We start from the raw sequence: 21,325 nt of genomic DNA, 5'->3' as shown, positions 1-21,325 counted from the left end.
GCTGAAGTGTTCAACTGATCATCTAAATTAAACTGCCCTGAATGGACTTACAGTTGTTCCCTCAAACCATGTGAAAAAAGGAAGGATCTTACATTTTCCCAGGACTTGTGCAGAAAAGGGAAAGCACATTATTGGCAATTCCTGTTTCTCACATCCAAAGCAATGCATTCACACAAAATGAGGACCTCCACGTTTCGCATAAAAAGGAAAAAAAAAATCTATTGGATTAGAGATACAATACTGTCCCTGCATAATGGTTAGGCTAATTCACCAACAGCAAAGAAATTCAAGTGGTCAACAGTCTTGAAAATGCTTTATTGAAATGTGTGACTTATGTGCAGAAGATGTGTTTGAAAAGACCACAGCTTGAAAACTGGTTTTTGAAACGTCTCAACAACCAATTGAAAAAAAAAAAAGAAAATCCCTAATGGACTTGACTTCTAGTATAACTAGAAGCCTGGTGTAAAATTTTCCTTGAAAACATTTTCCATCACAGAAACTAAAGAAAACAAAAGCTATTATATTTGGAAGTTGTTGGAGTCTGAAGTTTCAGAGGAGGAGAAGCAACAGTTTTTAGACATGTGGGGTGACTTCTTTTTTGGTTACATTTGGACGAACATGGACTTCACAGTTCTCGGAAGAACACCGGAGGGTGTTCAAGTCTGTATGCTTGTCATGTTGGAGGCACGGAGAAACACAGATGGGAAAGGAAAAGGACGACAGGAGAAAGAGAGGAGACTTGAGAAAGGAGAACTGGAACAAGACATGATTAGGTTAAGTCTAGTTATAAATTTATCAGAAGCTGTGCGCACCTTTTTTAAAAGTCCTAAATTTACATTCCAAAAACTGCCCCCCAACCCCCAAACCCGCTGTCCCTGCCTTGGAGCTATTGTGAAAGTCTATGCACAAAAACTGAAACAGGAAATAAAAAATATCCCGGCCCCTCCGAAACCCAAAACAAACCCCAAAAAGCTGTACACTTTTTTTACACATAGGATTAATAATATAGGCATATAGGTGGCATGATTCAATTAAAAGGCTTTACTTTTTATGCCAGAAAAAACCCAATAAATAAAAGGTGCTAGAGTTAGCATTAAGAATTTGGTTGTGATATACTGACAAAATCTGGGAAGGCAAATCCTCAAAGCTCCCCTGATCTGATCTGTCTCAGCAAACTATGAAGCAAGTACATAAATAACGCAAAATATGATTGAGAATGTGAGATTTTCAAAAACAAAGACAACATAATTCAGGTTAACTTCGTTGAACAGTGAATAAATGAAATTCATCTACACCTGAATAAAACATATTTAACAATTGAAAAAAATTGTCAACAACCACAACAAGTAAAAACTTTAAACACATATGAACAGGCTTTGTTTTGAGGGCACACGGGCGCCCCGCAGCAGATTCCGACAGTCGCTTTACTGGTGTGTCTTCTACAGATGAGTTTAAAAAGAGACAGGTTGAGCTCCACACAGGTAGGATGACTAACAGGGCGACAGGACAGCCACACAAGGCAGAGTGCGACCCCTGGCTACGACCCCCAGACTCGGCTGCAGAGCTGGCTTTGTGCGTAGGAGGCACACAAGAAAGGTGACTCGGGCGGACATTATTCAAAAGCTACTTCGCCGTGTAACTCTTCTGCCGCGTAACCATTGAATAATGCTCAGGAAAGCTTTGGGCTTTTTATGTTTGTTTAAGTTTTACTCCTTGTATTTAATTTTTTAAATAACAAGGTCACTAAAACTCATGCACGCTGCAAAAAACCTCATGCAGTAGTTAAGGTAAACCATCCAAGCAGTTTTTATTCATTAATATTCATAAATACACACAGCAGCTTCATTAGAGATTTCAATTTTCCTCTTCAGTTTGAATGTGGAGTATTAGGAGAGCCTTTTGCATGTCAAGGTACAGGAAGCAGAGATCACCCCTGCACTGCTACCTACATTTACCTGCTAGAAGTAAAAATTAGTTAAGTGGAAATGATTATCATATATATTTTCTCTCTTCCTTTGAATGTACACAATGTAACAAGAGTGACAGACCTGAAATTACAATCACCAAACAAACCCAAGATAGTTGTTGTCCACTTTCATTGGCAAATACAGCACAGAGGACATTGTCTGCGAATTGGGATGTCATCAAAGAGGAGGTGGTGGAGGCTCATTTCCTTTATTACTCTCTTTTAAATTTAGGTTTTCTAAAGCAACATCTAAAGGCATAATATCTACACAGCCCATAGCACCAAAATCTGCCATCTCCCCCCGTTCATCCTCGTCGGAGGACGAGCTCTCTTCACGCACTAAAGTGGACAGAAGGAGCTCTTGGACAAACAGGCTGCGGTCTGCGCGCTCACTTTCCATGGACTGGCGCTCTGTTTCTGACATTTTAGGATCGTTCAACCTGCGGGAGTTAAAAAGAAAAGATCTTATTGGTAAAGTGGCAAAGAATGATGGCAGGGTCAATTTCGACGATTTCTGATCCTGTGCAAGCTTTACAGGTGGCCAAACTCTGAAACCTACTGTTGGAACGCCTGGCTTTAAGCTGTCACCTTCATTATGCTGCGATACTGTCACCCTTTGGATCCAAAGAAACTATCCCCCCGGGGCACCTGGGTGGCTCAGTTGGCTGAGCGACTGCCTTCAGCTTGGGTTGTGATCCCGCAGTCCCAGGATTGAGTCCCACATCAGGCTCCCTGGCTCTGCAGGGAGTCTGCTTATCCCTCTGACCTCTCTCCTCTCATGCTCTCTCTCTCCCAAATAATTAAATAAAATCTTTAAAGAAAAGAAAAGAAAAGAAAAGAAAAGAAAAGAAACGAAACTATCTCCCCACCAGGAGCTCCAAGGCAATATGAACAGGAACAGTCCCTGGTCAAAGGGGCCAAAGATAAGGCCTGGGCTCTACATACATCATGTAATGGCTATGTAACCAGAGACCAGGCTTTTTCTCTGGAAACGCTGCAGCCTGGAAGCTCTCTTGCCTTGAAGATTCATAATGCATGTTAATATATTTAAAGTTCTGAGAAGTTCAACAATAAATAAACTACTTCTGTTACTTAGTTTTGCCCAAAATTCTTCATCAGGGAAAAAACTGAACATAAGGGGCACCTGGGTGGTTAAGACTCTGCCTTCAGCTCAGGTCATGGTCCCAGGGACCTGGGATCGAGCCCCACATTGGGCCTCTTTGCTTGCTTCCCCCCACCAACCCTCTGCCTGCATTTCTGCCTACTTGTAATCTCTGTCAAGTAAATAAATAAAATCTTAAAAAAACAAAAACAAAAACAAAAACTGAACATAAATAATTATATATGTTCCTCAGAATAACATATCAAGTCCCAGAAGACATTTTTGGGAAATATTGCCTAAAATAGATCATGTGAGTCATGATCAAATGATATAATGAAAGATGGGGAAAGTAGTCTGCAGACTGCAAGGTACTGTGCAATGTCCTGTACCAGATGACTGAGAGGACTCTTCAAGAAGGTACAACCAGAATCCAAGGAAGGAAACTCAAAGGCTACCCATCCCATCCCCTGGGAGTGGGGTGTCTGGTGCAGAGTAACTAGAGAGAGAATCCCAAATCAAGTCCACTGAGTTGGGGCTTAAAAAAAAAAAAAGAATAGGTCAAGGGTGGGAAGATGTCTTTTCTGAAGACGTTCACTCCATCCACAGCTCTGTGAACTATCAGTGGATACACATAGTTAGGTCGGCTGTCTGTGGGCAGTATCTGGCTCTGGCAAGTTGGTAGGTGCTTACAGGTAAGGTTACATAGTAGCAGGGTGGCTTTGTGATTTAAGCTGAAGCAACACTTTTGGTCATAACTCAGCATAGTTACTGACTGTGCAGACATAACCCAAAGGTATATTCCCCCACTTGACACTTCTTCCTTAGATCCGTAACAATGATCATAATGGGAACCATTAACTGGGCCTTTATTATATGCCAGATACTGAGACAGACCATACATACACTGAAATTTTGTTTCATCCTCAAAACGTTCCTCCTTCTCAAGAGGCAGAACTCAGGGGCTACTGATGATAAAACTTAGGTTAAGAGAAGTTAAGTGACTTGCCTAAGGTCCAAACTAGTGAGTGGCAAACTGGGGCTCCATACAGAGGTCTGCAAACATTTTTTATTCTGCATCCACAACAGATTACTTACAACTATGCATATGTGCCATTGCACTAACAGATATGTGAAAAGGTATAACATAAAATAAATACACAGAGAAATAATATTGTCTTCTGCTGTCTGTCTGGAGATAACTGATACATTACACGAATTTTCTCCTTCACTTCATAGTTTATACTTTATATTCTTCTCTGCTCCATTAAAGACCCAGATAGGTCCAAGTTCATTACCTGTTGAGCCTAAGTCTACTCATCACCGCTTCTTCTAAAATATAATCCTTTATATTCTTAAAAGTGACATAAAATGATGACAGAAAGGAACGTATGTGGTGACTAATGGTAGTTTTCAGAAGCAGGTAACTGTTCCATCCAGTAAAACCATCTACTGTGTGTATTATTTTTTACACCATGGTGAAGCGTTTTTTTAAAACCACTTTTGTTTGTGGCAACTATAAGAATTTAAATCCTGCTTTTTTGGAAATTCTCAGAAAAGAACTACTATGTTATGAAATCCTCTTTTGTACCTTTTAATATTTCACAGCTAAAATGGGCAATTTAAAAAAAAGCATGGTTAATTATGACAATAAATGGACCTAATATGTCCCCAAAACATAATGATATGGTGTTTTGGTTTTCAGTTTTTTCCTAGGTTTCAGTTTTATAGGCAACACGGGGGGAAAAATTCACATTCGATAATAATTTATTATTGGAACAAGACCACAAACATAATCATTATTTTTCATATTCTTGGGGAAATCTTGAATATGCAGTTTCGATCAGATTTGGGAGTTTTAAGGGTCTGATCAAAGGCCAAATCTCCAAGAACATATGTAAGGCACAAAAGATAAAAGATCACTGCAGACTGTATAGTGCTTAATGAAACATTAACTTCTCAAACGAAGCTGTACCGACAAATGAAATACCTTGTTAAAAGAAACTGGGAATTCTGGATAGTTTGCTGACTGCTTTCTGTGTTAGCCGTGTTGGTTGTTGCCGTGGATTGTGTGATTGTAGTGGTGACACTGCTCGTGTTAGTACGCCGGGTTGCGTTGCGTGCGGTCTCCAGCTGTTGCCGTGCTGCCTGGGCGTGCTGCCGTTCCAGCTGCAGCTGCATCTGCAGTTGTTGTAACTGAGAGGCGGAAGGGCCGGAAGAATTAAGCTGTCCTCCTGCAGAACGTCTCACTCCTGATAACTGAGATAAAAGCTCTGCCAATGGAAATGAAGGTGATTAATGTCTCCTTAAAATAGTGTGGAAAACAAAACGCTAAAGATCACTCAGAGGAACATGGAAATGACTGTCAATAGGCAGGTATCCATGGCAACATAAAGTTTCAGCTTAGAGCTCAATACCTTTTATTTTTGCTTATTTTTTAAAGTAATCTCTATACCCCACGTGGGGCTCGACCTCACAGCCCTGAGACCAAGAGATGCATGCTCTACCGACTGAGTGAGCCAGGCGCCCCGCAGTATCTTTCAGAACGCCTACCAGAGGTAGGAGCTGTTGTGTATGGGGAATGCAAATACAACTAGCCCACATACAACTATTTTTGTCTTAAGTAAAACATAACAGATTGTTGCTTAATGGACTAATTTAGTTACACTTCCTCTCCGTATTCAGTAAATTAAAGTGATCATCTGCCAGTGCAATTACAATATAAATCCTCTCAACACAAGCTTCCTGAAAGCAGGGATTGAGTCTACCATTTATGATACTCCCAACCTTTGGAACAGTGCCTGACACACAGTCGGCCTCTAACATTCATGCAATGATTGAATGATGGTCAGAACTGTATCCAAGAGGCCTGGATCATTCTATCCGTGACTCCTTGCACCACTCGCCTCTGCCTTCTCTCGTTTCAGAGTACCAGCGTACCACTGCAGTGAGTAGCACTGGCAATGCCCAGTGAGGCGGACGGGCTCCTGACTGTACTAGCTTAGTTAGTGGCCTGCCACAATCCAGACTCTTGTTTCAATAAGGCTGTACTCATCAAGGGCAATGTGGACCTCTGCCCCTGAGTTTTCATTCTAAATTGGGTGCAGGAATCGCCTTGTTTGCGTGGGCACGTGTGTGTGTGTGTGTGTGTGTGTGTGTGTGTATGTGTGTTCTGGAGGGGGGAGGTTCTCCCTAGCTTACATGTGATCGACGTCTGCCGCACAGACATTCCCTGGCTGGCAAATGCTCTCCATCATTACAACTCATTAACAGGCTACATCTCTGTTTTTTCTTGCTTGCTGTTGTTCTATCCCAAGGGTTCTTACATCATTCTTTCATAGAGTCCAGCACTAAAATAAACTGATTTTCACTGACAAAGAAAACTGAATGGACAGAATTTCTTTTGAATTTTGCTTCTAGAAATTAACTTTTAGAGCCTGCTACCAAGAACAGCAGGTAAATATTCCCTTTGGACGAAGAAGTATTTTTTAAAATTCCCAAAGCTCAGTTTACAGGGCTTACCGCATGTGCAAATGCCCACAGCACATTCAGAATTCAGATTTTATATCTGTACATCTGTACATTTTTCAGAACACTTTATGAGTAAAACTGTCCCTAGCTGCCATTAGATTTACATCCACCAGTGTTTCAGGGTGTCCCACAAGGTGCATCACAATTTCCAGATGCATATTCCACCATGTGCACCCATTTCAGTACTTGTACAGGCTTGCCAGGGTCTTACTGCCTGTCTGTCCTTCCTGTGTCTTACAGTCTCAGACTACCGTGATTTCTGACCTTGCATTTTGACTCCCAACCCCTCTGCTCCGCTGCTGGCTTCCCAGGTTGGCCATGTATTAGACCTGATGGACTTGGCTATGAACTACATGTTCAAATGTTGTTTTTTTAAATAAGATTTTTCTAAGCTACTAACATGTACTTTTCAGTATGTTCCCTAAGAATATAGTTCTCAAATCAAGGCCATGAACAGAGAAACTCCTACTTTACTTTCTTCTATGAGAAAAGCTTAATTCTTTAGTTGTGTCAATTAGTCTTATTATCTGTGTGCTTGTGGAGGTTGAACCATGGGATTCTGGTGGTCTTTCAACTCTGAAATCTTGTATCACTTTCTTGGGTTTCAACAGAGGCCACAAACAGAACCATTTCTTATTATCTTCTGCTCTATATACTTAAGGAAATGCCAGAATATTATGAACTACTTTACACTGTCTACTTTTACAGTATTTTATAATTCTAAGATTTATGGGCACCTGGGTGACTCAGTCGTTAGGCATCTGCTTTGGCTCGGGTCATGATCCCAGGGTCCTGGGATTGAGCTCCTCATCAGGCTCCTTGTGCAGTGGGAAGCCTGCTTTTCCCTCTCCCACTCACCCTGCCTGTACTCCCTCTCTCGCTGTATCTCTTTTTGTCAAATAAATAAAATCTTAAAAAAAAAAAAAAAAAAAAGGAGGGGAATTTTGCAAAGGAATACAGGGGCATAATGAGAAATTAAAAACACAAATTCCAGGGGCACCTGGGTGGCTCAGTGGGTTAAGCAACTGCCTTCAGCTCAGGTCATGATCCCAGGGTCCTGGGATTGAGCCCCGCATTGGGCTCCCTGCCCAGTGGGGAGCCTACTTCCCCTCTCCCTCTGCTGCTCTGTCTGCTTACATCTCTCGCTCTCTCTGTCAAATAAATAAATAAAATCTAAAAAACAACAACAACCACCACCACCCACAAATTCCAACAAAAACTTTTAAAGCGAGGCCCCTCCCATAAAGGCCATTTCCTTTATGAACGTGCAACTAACTTACCAGCTATAGGATCCATGGCTTCCCTATTGCTTGGAGAATATGAACTCTGAGAAGAAGAAAGTCCACCAGTAGAACTGCTAGTAAAGTGCATGTTTGATCTACGAGCACGAGGACCTCCTAATCCCCGGCCAGGGTGAAACATTCTACGTACATGTCGAACACCACTCGATTCATCATAACTCCAAAGTTAAGAAAAGAACCCAAATGTTTCACAGAAAGAAAAAAAAAAAATCACTTGAGCCTTTGCTAGGTAGATATGCAGATTTCCTAAATTGTAAACATTTAAAAATAGCACATTTAATTTAGAATGCAGATGTCACAACCATATCTATGAGGGCTATTAACTCTAAAAAAAGACTCTCAAATAGAAAGCAATGAGTGAATGTGGATATACTGTATGTGTGTGTATGTTTTTGAAGGGGAAAAAGGCTTTCCAGGCAAGAGGAAATTTCTTCCTAGGCTCCAGCTATAATAACCAGATGGGGCGAAAGACACCCAGGTGAGGCGTCTCCATACCGTGACCTCAGTACTGAATTTCATATATGTTCACATGGAAATAACCAGAATTAAGAGGCGTCAATTTTAATACCTGAGGAGAGTTGTGCTAATCAGATCTCAGTTATCATCTATAATGAGAAAAGAACAGTAGGAATAATTTAAATTCAGGAGTAAAAGACTCCTTTTGGTTACTAGTTTTAATCTGTCCTCACTGCTGCAAAACAGAAAATTAGAGTTGATTTTCTTGCAGAAGTGGACATCGAGTAATACCACAGTTCCCAACAAGTCCCACTGCCAGCAGCCTCCTGCCCCCCAGTCTTCTGCAGCTGACTCAAACTAAAGAACGTCCTGAAGAGCACACAGCCGCCCAAACTCATGAAGACAATCTTGTGTTTCCATGCTGGCAGACGTGTGGGAAAAGACAGCTCTCATCATAAGACTTTTCTTTCAAAGCAGCACACAGAACATCTGTATCGTGCAGAGTAACGTTCTGCTGGCTTCCCAGTCTTCAGCTGATGATTGTGGAGTCACTGAGGGACAGGCTGAGCGGCTCCAGGAAGCCCTCAAGGGCCACGGGAATGTGCACTGTCTTACCATGGTATTCAGGACCATGCTCGCGTTCTAAAAAAGTGATGTCATGATCACTGTATTTTGTCCTTTAAAAGCATCAAGGTGTAAAAAGTACACTTTAGGAAGAGTTCCATCAGAACAGTCGAAAAGAAAAAAGCTCTGGTGCTTATGAGGCTTGAAGAGAAGCTGCGCCTTCACGACAAATAAAGTCACCCCACAGCAGCACTTGAAGTACCTGAAAAATCAGTATATTTCCAGGATAACTGCAATGTCAACATTCTGTTTTCCAGAACCTCATGGTAATACTCATTAGGAATCTAAAGTGTAATATATGCCTCCTCTTATTCTTATATTTTGCATAATTTAATCTCTTGATAACCACAGATTCTTGTAAAAATTGCACAAAAATGAATGCAGGTGATGTGAGACATTCTACTGAATGGAAACCAATTTCACTAGAAGCCCCTGAACTTGCTGAAAAAGCTCAGGATAAAAAAAAAGTTCAGGATAACAGCTTTTTTGCCTAGCTTCTTCATGAGGATAGAGTGAAACAGCAATCAAGCATAACCCTCTGGGTATTGTTATAAGGTTCTTTTATGTAAAATGTGAAGTGAAGTGACTCAAAGACTTAAGTATTCTTGGCCCATCTGGGTTTTCTTATTCTCTTAAAAAAAAAACAAAAAACCAAAACCACCACCACCAAACCACACACTTTCTTCATTATGTTTTCAGTGCTCTTGGCACTTAGGAGAGAGGAAAAGTGGTTTCCTCTGTTCAGTGAGTACTAGCCCCTTGATTGGCTCAGGTCTGGCTGACATTCTAATTTCTTAGGCTGGTTCCATGTCTTTATCTTTCCATTAGTTTTCCCATCTTCCCCTAACTCTAAGGGACCATACTTCCAATTAGAAAATTAGGAACTGTAAGGACAGGATGGGGGCTGTGGAATGAGAAAACCATTAAACCAGTTTCTTCCTCAATAGGACTAAGGTTGAATTATGATTGCTGGGAGGCAATCAAAGGAAATCAGAATAAAGTCTGGCAAAGAGAAAAGTAGTGATTAGCTTTTGAACTGTTTCAAACTGCAATGAACACTGAAACCTTTACATGAAAACAGATTCCTAAGTTAATAGATAATAATCAAAGAAAAATAATTCAGAACTTGAAACAAGAAGCACAGAATGTACAATCTTAATTACTCTGGTAGGCCATTCATCTCTTGGATTACAGGGAACATCACCAGCAACGGCTGAGATAGATTTGCAAAGCGGAAGCAGGAAGGAAAGTGGGAAAGGACTTTGGAGCTGGTCGTGACCTTATGCTGTCCTACTCGGAGACTGGGTGGGGAATGGTGGTCTCTGGAGAAGGGGACTCCAAAAGGGAAAGCAGCCACAACATGCACCCCTGCTCATCATACCACCCGCCGGTAACAGGATAAGGCAACAGAGGACATGGAGGGGAAGCAAGTAAATTCTCTTCATATTTACTTACATTCTAATCTGGCTTAGCATTTTCCTCTTTTGTATGAAAACACCCTGCTGAAAACTTAAACCCAGTTAAATAGTCTTAAAAAAAACTGCCTGTAATGAAGTAAAGATGATGAGCAACTTTCAGTTAATAAGCACTGCTCAAGTGACAGTCACAGCACACAACAAGACAAGTAAACTGCATCTCAACACTGAGTCACTTTTGGGAAAGGTCAAATTAACATAATTCAGAGGTTACTTTTTCTCTTCAGGGATACTGTCCTTAAAAATAACCAAAACAACAAACATTACAAACAACTGTATTCCTTCTTGCCTCTTAAAAGGATATTAAGTCTCTAGGGGCTCTGTGTTCAAGCGTAAGATGAGCTGCAAAGTCGTCCGTGACATGATTGGGATCGCCTCCAGGTAATGCTGCACATATTGGACAAATCTGAAATAAAAGAAAAGAAAGCAGATTTAATAGATGAATAATGATCAGACATCTTTCTGGATTAATATTTTACTAAATCTGAGTTTCAACCAGGCACAAACGCAGTAGAGACCGTGAACTCGTCAGATGCACCAGAGGCCTATGGACTACAGTCTGTCCATGCTGGTCCTTCAACTCAAACAGACCACCTCTCAGGGTCAGAATAACAGTTCTCAACAAACAGCTCAAACATGAGCTCTGGCAAAGCCTTCTAACAGCCTGGCCAATGCATTTGCATGGTCTAGTAAAATAGTATCCATAAAAAATTTTAAGATGTTAAAAAAAAAAATTAAGATGTGCTATTTAGTGCACATTCTCATCTGACTAAATCTGGTCTTAAATGGTAAAGACGGAGACATACGTGTCCTCAAAGTAAGCTAGATTAGAGGACCAATCTCCTAACGTGACAGCAAAGCTCTTATTAAAACACAACTACACAAACTCAAATACCAAGACAATATTTACTAACAAGCAAATGTGCTCTATACATTCATGAACAGGACTTCCAAGGGAAAATGGGGGTGTAACAAAAGGCCAAGGATTGGAAGACCAACTTCCCGTGAGCCTTGAAGCAAGGGACAGGACAAAGGAGGGATAAAATGGTGCGTACAGAGGCAGAGCTCAGGGGAGACTTGACAGGTTGGGAATGCTGGTTTGGAAACAGCAGCTTCAAGGGAAGTGGTGAAATAAGGAGAAGAGGGGAAGGACTGAAAGACCGAGGCAGTTTCAGTGGAAAGGCCCTTTCTCTTCTAGAAATCCAAGTGGGCAGATGATGTTCTAAGAGTGGCAGCCAAGCTTTGGGTTAGGAAGAACTTTAGAGAACAGAGCCAAGAAGAAAGATCTGAATCAAAGCAGCACAACCAAAAGAAGCCCCAGCAAATGTACAGATTTTTAGGCTTGTGTCTCTCTAGGGACGGAAGAGCTGAGGATGGGATGTGATTCATCTTGCCAGTACATGTGTTCTGTACCTCAATTCTTTCCCCTGGAGTAAGACTCAGGCACTCACTTGAGCTTGCTGCCTGCTCATGGCAGAGGGAAGACGAGAGTAGCGCTGGAGATGAGGAGGCATGGGCAAGGTGAGAACTGGAAAGCCCACGCTGGGATACGGAAGGGAAAACTGACCGCAAGAGCCTAAGCCAATTGGGGCGCCTGGGTGGCTCAGTGAGTTAAAGCCTCTGCCTTCAGCTTGGGTCATGATCCCAGGGTCCTGGGATCAAGCCCCACATCGGGCTCTCTGCACTGCAGAGAGCCTGCTTCCTCCTGTCTCTCTGCCTGCCTCTCTGCCTACTTGTCATCTCTATCAAATAAATAAATAAAATCTTAAAAAAAAAAAAAAAAAAAAAAAAAAAAAAGAGCCTAAGCCAACACAAATCCCTGTCCTCTCTGGACCAGAAAGCAGGAGTCCCTGAGAGTCTGACTCTGGTTTGATCCCAGTTCCTCTTATGCCCAGTCAGCTGTCCTGATTCCATCTGCCTCAGGAGTCTGAGACATTTCCTCAAGAAAACCTAAAGATGCTCATGAGAAATAACATTTAGGTTTAGCAGGACAGTGAGAAAGAAGTAGTGGGGGCAGGGGTATCACAAAGGAAGGTGCCTGTGGGGGAAATGAAGAGAAAAGTAGATGGACATGTGTGTGCCTTTCTTAGAAGATGCCAGAAAGGTAGTCAGACATTCTTTCCTCTGTCAGAGAGAAAAGCAACTGTAACTGTTCATAAGTTTACCACTTCCCAACTCTATTTCTTAGGAATTTAGTTTTTATCCTGTGCTGTGACATTGCAAGGCAGTGTCTGGTACACTTATTTCTTGTGTGTTTCTGTCTTGCCTGGCTGGATAGTCAATAGTTTTTGAGAAATGCAAGACAGTGTGATTTGTTTCTTGTTTGGGAACTGTGACCACACTTACTTATAACAAAAAGACCAACAGGGGGGCACCTGGGTGGCTCAGTGGGTTAAAGCCTCTGCCTTCGGTTCAGGTCATGATCTCGGGGTCCTGGGATCGAGCCCTGCACTGGACTTTCCACTCAGTGGGGAGCCTGCTTCCTCCTCTATCTGCCTGCTCTCTGCCTACTTGTGATCTGTCTGTCAAATAAATAAATAATATCTTAAAAAAAAAAAAAGACCAACGGGTTTGGAGAAGCAGAAACCACCACTAGTTATTTAAAAATCAAACAAATAAACCAGTTTAGATATTTTTGCAACACTTAACAGGTACTGGACTATGTACAGTTTTATTACAACCCCACAGACTGCAACTTTAAGATTTTTATCCAAAGAAAGTAATAACCATTAAGAGGAAAAGCCACATTCCTTTTAAGGTATTTCCTTTAGGCTGACCTTTGGATAAAATCTATGTACAACTTTAACTGCACAAATATCGCCATAGAAGTTTCAGTATGTTGAAGACACACGCAAGTGTTCTTAGATGAGAAAAGCCTCCTTGAGGATTTGCATTCCTGGAAGGAAGATGGAATGGGAAAGTACACCAAGCATACTAAGAATGCCCTTAACAGGATCGATAGTCTCCTATGAACTAGAAAAGCATATTTGAGATTAGGATGTGGAATACTGTTTAGTTTTGTGTGTGTCTTTATTTCCACATGGTGATACCTAATACCTCTGTAAGACAGGAAAATTCCACAAAAAGGATAAGCTTCTCTTAAACTCTAAAAACTCCTTATCTTAAACTCTAATATTATGAGTTCGTCAACATTAATATTTATCGTACTTCTACTGCCACATGATACAGTAACATCTATTACTTGAACAAGAAAATTCCATGTAACACATGAGCTTAACGTTTGACAACTTGCCAACATTCAGGCACACTGAATTGGCATAACTCAGTACTTCCTGAAATTGGCTGAGTATATAAATTCATCTGGAGCATTTGTTAAAAATACAGTTCCCTAGGCCCATGCCTGAAAACTGATTCTAGGAGATTTGAAAATCTATGTTTTTGACAAGGGTCCCAATTATCTTATAATTAGATCAATTTGGCAAATACAGATTGAATGTACAATGGTACTGAAAAGTAAGAAATATTTACCCTGTGGAACAAAACACGGTACGCTGCTTTACTTAATATCACCTTGCTCGGGTTTTTTTTTTTTTTTTTTTAAGATTTTATTTATTTATTTGACAGAGAGATAGCACAAGTAAGCAGAGCAGCAGGCAGAGGGAGAGAGAGAAGCAAGCTCTCTGCTGAGCAGGGAGCCCAATGCGGGACTTGATCCTGGGACTCCAGGATCATGACCTGAGCCGAAGACAGCTGCTTAACCAACTGAGCCACCCAGGCGCCCCACCTTGCTCAAATTTTTAATCACAAATGTCCTTGCTATTTATTTGCAGTCTTGTCTTTGCTATTGTTTGAGTCTTCGTCTTCTGCTTCATCTCACTACTGAAGCTCACCATCAGTCCTGCTTTTTATGTGCAGCCCTCTGGAAGCTTCCATCAATGTACTGAGATGAAATCCCATGCCAAAACCATAATGGAGTTTCCAATTTTCCACATGGCCCCAGTGCATGATTGCCAGCAAGCAACCATTGTCAGCGTGGGGAAAGAGAAACTTAGGCAGGCTCTGCACTGAGGGCAGCGCCTGACGTGGGGCTCTGTCTCACAGCCCCAAGATCAAGACCTAAGCTGAAACCAGGAGTCAGATGCTTAACTGACTGAGCCACCCAGGCGCCCTGGCCAGCGTGGATCCTTAACACCAGTGGTCACCAACGTCCAGCCCACAGCCTCAGAAGCCATTATTTCATACACACCAGCTCAGTACTACATTTATAGAACATTTTTCCCTGTGACAGGTTATATCTATATATAAAAAAAAAAATCTAAAATCAGCATGCTTGGTTTTTGTTTTTAAACAGGAACTCCACACATTCTTCCCCATACAACCGCCAACTAGTCTGAAGCAAGTGCACATTCCCTGCAGCTTCTTTCTTGAGCTCATACACTCACGTGGAGGGCTTCTCTCTCTGGCCGCTGCGCAGCACTTCAAAAATAAAAGATGTGGTAAGCGCTTCTCCCTTTTTCCTTTTTTGGGGGGATAGGTCTCATAACAAGTTTCTTGCCCGCTCTGTTCACTGCTACAGAAAAATGCATTTAAGGGCACCCAGGTGGCTTAGCTGGTTGAGCAGCTGCCTTCGGCTCAGGTCATGATCCTGAAGTCCCAAGATCAAGTCCCGCATTGGGCTCCCTGTTCTGTGGGGAGCCTGCTTCTCCCTCTGACCGTCCCCCCTCTCAGGCTTTCTCTCTCTCTCAAAAAAATAAATAAAATCCTAAATTTAAAAAAAGAAAAAAGGAAAAAAGAAAAATGCATTTAAAAAACCGGCCTCTCTGCCCCACATACCACATGGCTTCATCTGAAGCTAGACTGCAGCACCACAGTGAGATGGGTCTTGCACCAAAACCATTCAAGGTGCTGGGGAAGGGCTAGACCGGTTCTCTACCGTAAGGCTGACCTACCCACCTGGAAGCATCATCCTCCCAGACCACTTGAAACTGCCCTTGAACTCAGATTCTGGGAGACGACGCTTCTTGTTAACAGCAAACACTTTAAGAGAAGCAACTACCTTGCCAATGGGTATTTCTCGACTAAGTTTCTGGATCACAAACTTGATAAACTCATTTATTTCTTTTATCTGACTAATTTTAGCTCCATGAAAAACACTTTCTTTTGAGTATTTGTTCAAGAGCTGTGATTTCAGCCGCTTAACCTGGGCTGTTCAGTTGCTTAAGTAGCTGCCTTTGGCTCAGGTGATAATCCCAGGGTCCCAGGATCGGAGCCCCTATTCGATTAGGGCTCTCTGCTCAGTGGGGAGCCTGCTTTTTCCTCTGCCAGCCACTCCCCCTGCTTATACTCCCTCTCTCTGTCAAATAAATAAATAAATAAAACTTAAAAAAAAAAAAAAGGCAGTAGTTTCCCTTTATCGTATTCTATCGTTACTTTCTGGTAACAGCGAATGTTTGATGCACCATTTCTTTGGCAACCGTGATCTTATTATGGTAGCACAGCTTCTCTGTCAGTTCTTTTTGGGCCCTTTCTTGGATTCATTTTCATCCACACAATCATCCTGAATAGGCTCATCCTGTCTCAAAAGAACTACAGAATCACTCATATTCTACCATCCTCCACTCCCAAATAACAGCCCACGTGTGTGGCATGATGATGGAGAAAATAATGTTATTCCTCTGTACAAATGCCAAACCTTCCCTTGACTGTCCACCAACCCAAGTGGACAAATGTTCTGGCTTTAACGGTTCTCTATTATCTGGCCTCGCTCAGCTGATTCCATTTTATTTCTCACTATTTTCCACAACATTCAATGCCTTACCATCCCTTCTACTTCCTACATTTCTTTCTCAACACCCCATCTTAGTTCGTGTTGTCTCTTCCCTCTGAATAATGCCTTTCTTTCCCATTCTGTCCACTTTTTGAAATCATATCCATTTTTCAAAGCCTATGTAAAGTCATAAAGCCCTCTGACTTATTCTGTGTTATTCTCCAGTTTTGTCAAATCAGGTAGTTTGGTCTTAAGATGTGCCATAAAGGGGTGTCTGGGTGGCTCAGTAGGTTAAGCCTCTGCCTTCAGCTCAGGCATGAATCTCAAGGTCCTGGGATCGAGCCCTCCTACATCAGGCTCTCTGCTCAGCAGGGAGCCTGCTTCCCCCCACTCTCTCTGCCTGCCTCTCTGCCTACTTGTGATCTCTCCCTCTGTGGCAAATAAATAAATAAAATCTTAAAAAAAAAATGTCCCATAAAGTTTCGTGTGGGATGAGGCCCTATTTTAAGGTTGTTATGGTAACAGCCATTGTGCCTTACTCCACGATTTAGGTACTTCAGGAAACAGTATTTCACACTTTACATATTAAATGTAATGCTTTTGGTTAATACTTGGAGAGACATATTCAGAGTCATGAACATTAATCTTGAGAAACGCCAGTAAAGATCTCCCTTTCCAAGCTGTCCTTAGTAACTGACCCAGGAATGATCTAAAACAGACTTTCTTCTGACATTATCCTTCTGAAGGCAAAGAAGTGGGGTAAATGTTGGGTTCCCCTCACCCTCTTCCCGTTTTAACAACTCAGTTAATTTTTCTCAGGCACCCACACCTTTTCTCACGTACACCTTTCTACAGCCCCCATTCTCCTGTTTCTTTGCTTTTTGTCCAGTCATCACTTGAACTTTCCTTCTCCTTTCCCCCATTCCTTGTTTTTTTCCTCTACTATAGCTCTGGGTCAAGGTGTGAAATTAATCATGGTTGAAAAGCTGAAAGGTACTGCTCTTGTATCTGATGAGTTAGGGGTTCTGGAGCAAAATTAAGATGTAGTGCAGTATGGGTGCACAGTCAGTTAAGCGTCTGACTCTTGATTTCGGCTCATGTCATGATCTCAGGGTCATGAGACTGAGCCTTGCATTGGGCTCCCTGCCGAGTCTGCTTGAGATTCTCTCTCTCCTGTCCCTCTGCCCCTCCCCCCACATGTGCTCTCTAAATAAAATAAATGAGTAAATAAGATCCTAAAAGGAAAAAAAAAAAAAAAGACAGTGAAGAATCATGCCACAGCTCTACTACCTTCATAAAAGCTATTTATTTTTTCATCCTTATGCAAGTCTGCCTCCCTGCCACACACACACACACTGTAATCACAAGGAAGATAAAAACACAAGTTTATTATTTTTTTTTAAGATTTTATTTACTTATTTGACAGAGAGAGATCACAAGTAGGCAGAGAGGCAGGCAGACAGAGAAGGAGAAGCAGGCTCCCCTCTGAGCAGAGAGCCCAATATGGGGCTCAATCCCAGTACCTTGAGACCTACTGAGCCACCCAGGCGCCCCAAAACACTATTTTAAGTCAAAGAATTTCCCCTGTTGTTTAATACCATACTCACTTTCTAACATAAGGTTACACAGGCTTTCCCTAAGCTAGCTTTGAAATCAACTTCACCACATGCTGTGTTCTACCAACCTATGTGCTCACTGTGCTCTGGTTTCAAGTTAGGTGTCCAAAGGGCATTTACAAAAATAACTTTTTTTTTAAAGATTTTGTTTATTTATTTGACAGAGAGAGTCAACGAGAGAAGGAACGTAAGCAGGGGGAGCGAGAGAGGGAGAAGCAGGCTTCCTGCTGAGCAGGGAGCCCGATGTGGGGCTTGATACCAGGGCTCTGGGATCATGACCTAAGCCAAAGGCAGATGCGTAACGACTGAGCCACCCAAGTGCCCTGTCTTCAAATAATCTTTTTAATCAGTTTTTGTGGTTTTATTGTTTTTATTTTATTTTGTTTTGTTTTGTTTTTATCTGTTTAAATTTGAGGGGTAGGTCAGGAAAAGAAGAAATGAGGGGAGAAGAGACAAAGCTGAAACCCGCTTGAAAAACTCTTCTGAGCCACCTTGTAATTTGCCAACAGTTGCCAGAGAGCTCCATCTTTATACGATCTTCCCTACAAATCTTCCTACAAATCCTGCAGAACATTTCTTTGACCTGAAATTAGCTGTTTGGACACTGAACTAGACAAACCAACACTTCAGAGGACAAAGAAGAAACCAGATCAGTGGCTAAAGAAAAGAAGAATTCAAAATGAATGTGTCTGACAGCTGCTGTCTTAGCCAATGCCCCCCTGCACGTTAGGCATTGTTTCCATTCAGAAAACTGCCGATCTCTCTTCCCCTAAGTTGATTTTAATTCAACTTCAACATAGGAGAAAGTAGAAAGTAATGAAAAGCCTCTCAAATACCAGGCACAGATACCTTCCTAGAAAAGCTATTATCTCATTTTCTCAATAATTTCATAATTCTCTTGTTGGTTTTCATATCATCTTGAGAAACTGATTTCTCATAGAAACATCTCTTAAAAACATCATTAACATATGCATACTGGATTATCCCAGAACAAACCTGGAACCCCTGTCTCCAGATAGGTGTCTCCTATCATTTCCTCCCCGGTTCACAACCCAAAAATCTGCTGGGATGCTAATGGCTGTATCACCCTTAAAATGGAAAGTACTATGATCTATCTGATTTTAAACAAATAAATGTGTTCAAAATAACTATTATTTCAAAATATGCAAAGACAGCCAAACACTAAAGATAGAAAAAGGTGACTTATAAAACAGAAAGTGTTTTGGGTCAAAACCAACAAAAAGCACAAAAGATAAAAAGTACCAAACCCTAATCTTCTACAGTTTCTCTAGCTGAATGCAGCTGAGCAGTGATAACATGGTTGCCTATAGCAACTGTATTTCTCAAATCCTATGTATTTCTCCACTACTATTAAATAAAATACCCTTGTTAGTTCACACAAAAGCAGACAGCATCCAACTGCATTCTTTGATAAAGAATGCAAGCAGTAGAAGTCAAAGCCTATTTTTTTTTTTAATGTATATTTGGCTTTTAAATGCTTACCTTTTTTGATTATCTAATTAAAAGGGTAAATGTGAATTAGAGTATTTAAGAAAGCATATAAAATTAAATTAGAAGATTTATAAAAACTGTGGTTCACTCCACCATTATTGCCCCTAATAAAGAAATAAATGTGTTAGGAAATTAGTTCTATATACATACATATCAAAATAGTCTCTTGGGGTGCCTGGGTGGCTCACTTCAGTTAAGCACCTACTTTTGGCTCAGGTCATGATCCCAGGGTCCTGGGATTGAGCCCCACGTCCCCGCATTGGGCTCCTTGCTCAGAGAGAAGTCTGTTTCTCCCTCTCCCTCTGCACTCCCTCACCCAGCTTGTGTTCTCTCTCTTGCTCTGCCCCCTTTCTCTCAAATAAATAAAATCTTAAAAAAATAAAATAGGGGCACCTGGGTGGCTCAGTGGGTTAAGTCTCTGCCTTTGGCTCAGGTCATAGTCTCAGGGTCCTGGGATCAAGCCCCACATCAGGCTCTCTGCTCAGAAGGGAGCCTGCTTCCCCCTCTCTCTGCCTGCCTCACTGCCTTCTTGTGATTTCTTTGTGTCAAATAAATAAATAAAATCTTTAAAAAAATAACAAAAATAAAACAAAATGGTCTCTCAATGAAATACAGATTTTTTAAAAGTTTTTTTCTCTTTTCTAAGATTTTTTTTTTAAAGATTTTATTTATTTATTTGACAGATAGAGATCACAAGTAGGCAGAGAGGCAGGCAGAGAGAGAGGAGGAAGCAGGCTTCCCGCTGAGCAGAGAGCCCAACGTGGGGCTCATGACCCGAGCTGAAGGCAGAGGCTTTAACCCACTGAGCCACCCAGGCGCCCCTCTTTTTTAAGATTTTATTTATTTATTTGACAGACAAAGATCACAAGTAGGAAGAGAAGCAGGCAGAGGGAGAGAGGGGGGAAGCAGGCTCCCTACTGAGCAGAGAGCCCGATGCGGGGCTCGATCCCAGGACCCTGGGACCATGACCCGAGCCGAAGGCAGAGGCTTCAACCCACTGAGCCACCCAGGCGCCCCTGAAATACAGATATTTTGATAGTAAGTCTCAAAAGTCCTATAGACAATTTAAAACATGTAGCACTTCTCAGAGCTCTCATGCATAAATCATATCTACCAATGTTAATCTGGTTTGCAGATTTGATCTAATACTTTCCTGCTTGTTTAATTTAGAGATCAAATGCATATAATTGTTTATACACAAACTGCCACAACAGTGATGATAATTTCTATTTTGTGCTCTATGACACTCAAACAACTACTTAAATATTAATAAATGCCAGCTAATACTGATTATTCTGAATCATTAAAAATGACTTAAAGGTCCTTTTATGCTCTTACTTTTCTCCACAATAACCGTCACTGTTAAAGTTTAGGATGTACGTACGTATGCGATCTGCTCCAACTACACACCCTGAGATGGAGAGTCGCATGCTCTTCCAACCCAGCCAACCAGGGCCACAGGAGTTATCACTCAAAATAAAATTGTCTCAAGTCAGACTGTGAGAAATTTCCAAAAACCATTCTTTCTCCTTGATTTTGATTTCTTATAAGTGGAACACAGTAAAACCACGCTATTTCAAATATATTCCATTCTATTATGAATACATCTAGGTCTTCATTAAAAAGGGAGGAAAATGTATCATTCACATAAAGGAAGAGAATTCAAATGCTGGCCACTGCCCTAACCCCCCATTCTAGAGAGTGAGGAAAATGAATAGATACATCAAATGAAAAACAGAAAGCAAAAATTTCCCAGCAATGACCTGTTTGAGCCCTTCGGTTCTGTTCTTAATTTCTGGAAGTGGGAAGAAAATGTTGGTAAACAAAAAAGTGCTGTTCTCTTTTAAGCATAATATTCTACAGATAAATTAGAAGAGATTTACCAAAGGAAGGAGTGAAAGAAGATTAACTACGTATCATTAATGAAACGTTGCAGCGTGTTTCATCTAAAAGCAACAACAAAATCCCTGAAGGCTTTCTAGTTAGGGGCAGTGCAAGCTCAAATGGAAGACTGAAG

General features: G+C 41.4%; 1 protein-coding gene across 1 annotated transcript in view; it reads right to left on the bottom strand.

Annotated features, from left to right (window-relative positions):
- Positions 1 to 1,782: 1,782 nt before the first annotated feature.
- Positions 1,783 to 21,325, bottom strand: part of KCMF1 (potassium channel modulatory factor 1) — a 75,165-nt gene continuing 55,622 nt past the window's right edge. Inside the window, exons 4-7 of the mRNA XM_032352641.1 lie at positions 10,757 to 10,858; positions 7,877 to 8,051; positions 5,056 to 5,338; positions 1,783 to 2,406 (exon numbers count right to left, since the gene is read on the bottom strand). Coding sequence (XP_032208532.1) covers positions 2,145 to 2,406; positions 5,056 to 5,338; positions 7,877 to 8,051; positions 10,757 to 10,858 — 822 coding nt within the window. The 3' untranslated portion in view covers positions 1,783 to 2,144. The remainder of the gene's footprint in view (positions 2,407 to 5,055; positions 5,339 to 7,876; positions 8,052 to 10,756; positions 10,859 to 21,325) is intronic.

The sequence above is a fragment of the Mustela erminea genome, chromosome 7 (genome assembly GCF_009829155.1).
Source record: "Mustela erminea isolate mMusErm1 chromosome 7, mMusErm1.Pri, whole genome shotgun sequence".
NCBI lineage: Eukaryota > Metazoa > Chordata > Mammalia > Carnivora > Mustelidae > Mustela > Mustela erminea.
Note: the sequence above shows the minus strand (reverse complement) of the source record. Positions and strands in the feature narration are given on the sequence as shown.